Genomic DNA, 7,116 nt, shown 5'->3' with positions numbered 1-7,116 from the left:
GACATAATGTCTGAGATTTGCATTAAAATAGAACTCTTCCCCCACCCTACCCAAACTCCTGAACTAAAATAAATGAGCAGAAAGCTAAGTGTGAGAATGCGTGTGTGTGTATGTGTGTCAGAACAAGAATGGCAGAATATTAATAATTGTTGAAACTGAGTGATGAGTAAACGGCACTGCATTCCTACTATATCATTCTTTTTACTTTGTGTATGTTTAAAAATTCCTACCACAAAAAATAATTAAAAGAAAAAATCCATGTCCCTTCTTTTCTTGGGATCCAGCGAGAAACAGGAAGATTCACTCATCAGCAAACCCTCACGAGGCTGCCGTTGTCCTCTCTCCACTCTCTTCGCTGCCAGACACTTTCAGTCATTCCGCAATGTCCTTTCTAACGGGGGCCCGCCTCAGTCCCCAGGGTGTTCCTAATGAAAGCAGTGACTTCTGGGAGTCCACCCATCCACGTGTGCCAGCACTCCCGCTGGATCCTGGCCAACACCTCGAAATGCGGTGTACCCTAATTCTAGAGTGGAGTCAGGAGGATCCAGATGGATTGCCACTTTTAACTGGTATAAATTACAGCCCACAAGCAGAGGTGTGCAAGAAATAGTATGACCATTTTTTTTTACAACTCCATTTAATTTGTATCTTAAGCCTTGATCCTGCTGGTGTCCTCTTTGGATTTCCATCCATCCCTATTTGGAAGTCATACAGGACCAAGGTTTTGAGGGAGGGGCCGGAAGCATGGTCATTGTTGACTGGAGCGCACAGTGTAGTGAAGACATCCATTGGCTCGAACGCCTTGCCTCCTTTAGGTTTGGTAGCTCCTGTGCCATGCAGGCCTCCCTTGTGGCTCAGCGGTAAAGAATCTACCTGCCAATGCAGGAGACCCAGGTTCTATCTCTGGATCAGGAAGATACCCTGGAAAAGGAAATAGTAACCTGGTCCAGTATTTTTGCCTGGAAAATCCCATGGATAGGGAGCCTAGCAGTCTGTAGTCCATGGGGTCAAAAAGAGGCAGACATGACTGAGCAGCTGAGCAGGCATGAGCCAGGTGTGGGACAGATTGCCATGATTCTGCCTGTATGCACACTACAGCCATCTCCTTCTAGAATTTTTGCCCCACCTACCCCTCCAACCACACTTGAGAGGCCTTTTCTCCTCCAGGATCCACAGGCGTCCCTCTCTGACTTAATTAGCGCCTTTCAACACTCCAAGAGGGAAACAAGACAGTATGTAATTTCAAAAACCTGCTTCTGTTACATTTCTGCTCAAGTATCTTCTCTTTTCCGTGGTGTTTGGGATTTCAGAAATAAAAGCCAAGGTCCTCAGCATGCCATTGCTGCTACACCCTGCCCTGTTCTTCCACTGGTCAGCAAACACAGGCTCTGCTACCCACTTGAATGCAGAAGGGAAAGAGTGAAATAAAGAGAGAAAAGAAAAAAAAAATAAACAGGAACAGATTAACATCTCAAAATATCCTGCTACATTTGAAAGATGTGAGAGTTGAATTCATGGGCGAGGTTCTACTGGGAAAAATGAATTGTTCTTGAAAATGAGGTCTGTGCTGTTGCAGAGACAGCCTGGCCCCTAGGTCCACAGAATGCTCTGATGTCATCACTGAGGTCAGAGAATCCTGCCGTGGGCCCGACGACCTTTGAACTTTAACAGCCCTGCGCTGTGGAGAGCACTGGGCAGTGCTGCTGCTTTAAGTGGTCCGAGTTCTTCAGCCACTTCGGAGACTCGACTGCTTTCACTCGATTTAAATATCAAGTCATTTCAGTGGGTCTCTGGAGAGCCAAGAAGGGCCAACCTGTAGCGAAGAGGAGGAGCTGGACGTGTGGCATCTTCTTCTAGGGGGTCTTCTAGTTGGGACGATGAAAAGGCGACAAAAGAGGAAACACCTGGAAAATGAAGAGTCCCAGGAGACTGCCGAGAAGGGAGGAGGTATGTGGGGGCAACTTGTCTGGGGCACAAGGGTTTCTGCCAACCTGAGCCTTCTCTAGGAAGGGGGTACTGAGAACCTGTTACATATGAAGCAGGGAGCAAGATACCATCACAGTCTTGGTGATGTTGCTGTATCCATCTCGGGGGAGGTCCCCGCGGTGTGAGATGACACAGGAAGGCCAGATGCCCCAGACAGATGGGAGGTCAGTCCTGCTGGTTTGAGCACTCTCCAGGGGCTACAGGCCTAGGGCTTCGTGGCACTCACAGAGGCTGTATCCTGCCTGTGCAGCCCTAGACATGCAGCTTTTCTCAATCTTCAAATTCTTTCTACTTCTCTTTGCTTTTTCCCTGGGGTCACGAGCTAGGGGACGTGAAGGATGCTGAGGCAGACCCATGGGTTACTTGGCCCCTTTTACCAAAGAGGAAAGAGAAGCCCCATGAGCTGAAGGCCTTGTTGAAAAATATCTCAGGCAGTGGAATGCTCTTCAAAAGGAGGTTGTTCGTCTAGGGATGGTCCTATAGAAAACATGGAGGTTTTATTTATTCAACAGGAAGAATTTCCTGAAGGAGATCAAGGGAGAGGGGAAGGGCCTTCCAGGACCTGAGACCACAGGGGTGGGGGTGAGAAATGTTGTTAGAGTCCTATGGGGAGGTCTGAGAGCCACGGCTACAGGGTGCCTGCGTGCATTAAGTGTAGGTGAGTAGTCACCCTGGTAGAGGGGGTGGTCACGTGAGGAAGTGGGGCAGAATGGGGCCCACCCCAGAGTTCCAGCTGGAGGCCTAGGCCCCAGATTAGAGCAGCACCTCCTACCGGGCCCAGGGCCCTGGCAACTGTAGGGTGGGACTTGGGAGCAGGCAGCAGCTGGGACAGGATGGGGAAAGCAATGATTACCCTGCCCCTCACACATCAGAATATTTCTGTGTGGTAGAGGAAAGAGTGGGGAGAATGGGGATAGGGTGCTTATCAGCTATAAAGTCTTCATGGTAAAGTTCTTGTCACCCTGCCGGGACCTGGGTGACCCTCAGCATGTGTAAGGGGTGTTTCATGATGCAGCCACTCATACTCATATATACTGATGTAGCAGAAATATCACATACCTCCACACATAAACTCCTTATTAAACCACGCATTGAAAATTGGGTGTCCTGTATTTTTGTTTGCTAACTCTGGCACCCGCTGATGTATTATGTACTGATTATATTTTTATATAATTTATATTTTTGTTTAGTGTCTGTCTTCCCCTACAAGAATGCTCAGCTTTACCAGAGACCAGAATAATGGAATAGTGCCAGATACATAGTGACTGCTCACTGAATCTTATTGAATGAATGAATAAACACAAGCCATAAGTGCAAGCCACACCATGTAATGAGGAAGAGTTACATGTCCCATAATTCCTGAATTGTAAACAGAAACCATGCACACAAATGCCACAGACACAGATGCACACATTTGCACTGTGCTTACCATGCTGACTCCACACTTATCACAGACTTAGCTAATACACATCACTCATATTTCTATATACTTACAGTCGCCTCTCAGACCTACATCCCCCCAAATACACCAACAGAATAGTTACTGATTTTTAATTGAATCCTAAAGCATATACCAGGAAACATGCTCCAAAACATGTGTATTCACTGCAAACCATACACTACAAACCATGTGTAGTCACTAACATGTGTCAGACACTCGGTAAATATTTGTTGGACAGATGACTGATGAGCAAACATGTCCACACCACTCTCTCTCTCAGCCTCTAATTTCTCTCCCAGGAATCTCAAAATCACAAGAGGATCCCCCTCAGCTAGGATGCACTGCAGTGGCCCGAGTCTGCCCCCAAGGGTCAGGGGAGGTCTCTTCTGCTTCTGAATACTTCTCCTGTGTTTCTTCTCCACGCAAGCTCATCTATGGTGGTAAGGGTATGGGAATCCTTGAGTGTAGGGGTGCCTGGCTCTGGAGCAGGGACACATAGATCCCAACAAGGCTGAGCAGAAATCCAGGGTTCTCAGAGGTGGTCAGGGCCCTGTGGAGGAGCCTGGGGAGGACATCTGAGCTTTAGGAGGGCGTGGACCAAGCTCAGCGTGGGGATGTGTGAGTCTTGGTCCCACCATGGTGGGGAAGTTAAGGAGAGGGGCTAAAGAGGTCTGGGCTTAAGTGGAGGGCAGAGGGATCAGGTTTAGCATCTTCAGAGGAACATGTAGGGCTTGTCTTTGCCTTTGTTTCCAGAGCTCGGCCCAAGGGCAGGACCCTGCCACTCAGGTCCATACACCTCCCACGTGCATCTGCTCTCCACTCAGCCATTCTCAGCCCAGACACCAACCCCAAGCAGGCGATTCCCCAGGGCCCTCCTCCTATACCACAGCCCACCTCCCACAAGTAGCACATTGATGATATTCCCCAACTCACCTGCTCCTCGTGAACACACCCACCAGCATCCCTCACATACCACAGCATGCCCCTGCACCACACTCTACACCCCTGCACACAGATATGGCTCCAGTATCTGCTCCCCTGCCCACAGATGAAGAACCCACAGATGCCAACACATACCCCACCCCATTCTATGACCAACAAACTCCAAGCTCATGACACAACTATATCATACAGATGTCCCTCCCCACAGCACCCTCAGCTCCTGGAAGGACCCATACATGTTCTTATGTTTCTAATTTCCTTTCCCAGGAGTCTGGAAGTTGCATCGAGACAGTCCCCAGCCTAGAGCACCCCTAGCCCATCTTCAAGAACAAGGGGAGATAGCTCCCCTGTCACCACGTGTCTCCTTCTCCTCCCCTTCATCCTACAAGACCTGTGCAACCTCTCTACATATGAACAAAGAAAAGAGGGGCATGAAAATATACTACATGCGGGTACAAATGAAAAAGGGTGTTGCTGTCTCCTGGGAGGCAGAGAAACCCTCAGAGTCGCTAGAAAAGCAGCCGAGGATGGAGGAAGTGACCCTTCCTGAGGACGTGTGGGTGGGGACTCCCCCCTCGGACGTGTCTACCAGAAACCTCCTGTCTGACAGCGAGCCCAGCGGGGAGGAGAAAGAGCATGAGGAGAGGGTTGAGTCCGACAGCCCCGTCCCAGGGTCACCCGCTGTCGAGGAGAGACCCCGGGCCAGGACACCCGACTGGCTGGTGACCATGGAGACTGGCTTCCGGTGCATGGCCTGCTGCCGGGTCTTCCCCAGCCTGGAGGTCCTGCAGGAACACGTGCAGAATGGCATCCGCGAGGGCTTCAGCTGCCACGTCTTTCATCTCACCATGGCCCAGCTGACAGGCAACGTGGAACCAGAGAACACCCCTGAGGAGGAGGTGGAGGACGAGGAGGAGGACGAGGACGGGGAGGACGAGGAGCAGAAAGAGAAGGAGAATGAGGAGCAGCAGCCTGCGGGGGAAGATGTCAGCTTGAGGAGACCCTGGAGCCAGTGTCCAGGCTGTGTGTTCCATTCTCCCAAGGACCGGAAGTGAGCAGGGGCCAGGGCTGCAGCGGGAGCTATGTCTTCTCCAGTCTTGTCTCTCCATCCTGGCTCAGAAGGGAGAAGTGGGGCTTTCTCACCTCAGGGGTCAACCGAAGGGGGTAACTGGGCCCCTTGCTTTTGGCCCAGGCATTTTAATAAAGTCATGACTGTACGAGAGAATTTATCCTGAGCTTTTCAGCTTCCCTTGGAAGTTCTCTTTAACTCAACATCTCTTAACTCAACTCAACATCTCTCTTGATTTCCACACAGCAACTGATAATTCATGGGCCAGAAGATCCTGGAAGATGGTGTGGCCTTCTCTCAGGAGAGGTGAGACCTGAGGCTGGCACAGTCTTCTGAGCCTATGTCACGAGGGCCCAGAGGAATCTAAGGGAAGGGGCCGAGGAGATGCTCTGGGTTACCTGATGGCTCTGCAGTCTCATCACCTTGGGGCCCATGCAACACTTGGGAGGGATTGACCTGTTGATTTGGACAAGAAGGTGGAGTTTTGGTTGAGTTTTTATTTTGATTTTGATTGAGTTCTCTCAGGGTCTCCATGACTGACTTCGACTCTAAGAGGATGTACTACCAGCTGCTCTTCTTGGTAGAGAGAGCTAGGAGTGGTCTGGAAAGAACCGGGGCCTCACAAGACCCACAGTTTGAGGTCTTGAGAGCCTGTGACCTGAGCCAGGACCTTACCCTGACCACTGTACCTAGCCTTCTGGGACAGAGGAGAATGGGAGAGGGAATCATATGGAAATGAGGTCCCCTGAGGTCTGGAAATATATTCTAGAACCTTCATTGTTTGATCAGTTCAGTCACTCAGTCATGTCTGACTCTTTGTGACCCCATGGACTGCAGCACACCAGGCTTCCCTGTCCATCACCAACTCCCAGAGCTTACTCAAACTCATTTCCATTGAGTCAGTGATGCCATCCAACCATCATTGTGTGATAGTTGATCTGGAGTCAGACTCTATGGTGTGTGTGGCTGTTGAGCTTCAAGGCAGAAGTGAAGGGTAACTCAACCAGCAGAGCTCCTGGTGCTTCTTGTCTCTTCCTGTCCTGCCTCATTTGTTTTGTCCCTTCCAGAGAGAAGAAAGGACTCTAGAGAGAGTAGCAGACAGAATGCCAGTGGTCTGAAGGAGGATGAAGGGGCTGGCATTCAGTTCAACATCATATGACAGTATAAACATGATATGTAATAAAGGGTGTTTCCCAAACCTTTCCTGGGTATTTTATTTAATTACATTTATCTACCTGTGTGTCCATCTATCAGTCATCTACATCTATATCTCTAGTGGTTTGTTTGTAAACAAGGTTTCACACAAGCACCGAAGACATCCACCAGTCTTTTCCAGAAGCAGCAGTCCCCAAGCTCCTAGGGTTGATGAGGGTTCTGTGTGACTAGTTTTCGAAGACTGGATGCCATGTTTCACATGAAAACATGGCCTACCACACTGAGTTCAGGTAAAGTCACCGGGAAGTGGCAGGTGCTGTGGGGACTGTGTCCAGTGGCTCATGATTGAAAATGCTGTGACCAGTATCTCAGAGGATGGAGGGTGGTGTATGTGTCTTCAGGGCTGGCTTGGGAGAGAGACTGGCATGGTTTCACAATGAATCACTGGGACAGAGGAGGAATTTCTCAGTCTTGAAGCTATTGATGGAACAGTTTCCTCCTGAGATGGTAAGACATTATTATA

At 49.7% G+C, this 7,116-nt stretch overlaps 1 protein-coding gene across 1 annotated transcript; it reads left to right on the top strand.

Moving 5' to 3' along the window:
- The first annotated feature begins 232 nt into the window (after nt 1-232).
- Nucleotides 233-5,604, top strand: FAM170A (family with sequence similarity 170 member A). Its single transcript, XM_027970677.3, has 3 exons — nt 233-1,947; nt 3,727-3,867; nt 4,637-5,604. Exons 1-3 carry the CDS (start codon nt 1,878-1,880, stop codon nt 5,422-5,424), a joined length of 999 nt encoding a protein of 332 aa, XP_027826478.1. The 5' UTR covers nt 233-1,877; the 3' UTR covers nt 5,425-5,604.
- Nucleotides 5,605-7,116: the final 1,512 nt, after the last annotated feature.

The sequence above is a fragment of the Ovis aries genome, chromosome 5 (genome assembly GCF_016772045.2).
Source record: "Ovis aries strain OAR_USU_Benz2616 breed Rambouillet chromosome 5, ARS-UI_Ramb_v3.0, whole genome shotgun sequence".
Taxonomy (NCBI): Eukaryota; Metazoa; Chordata; class Mammalia; order Artiodactyla; family Bovidae; genus Ovis; species Ovis aries.
The sequence above is the reverse complement of the archived record's forward strand: the minus strand, read 5'-3'. Positions and strand labels throughout refer to the sequence as shown.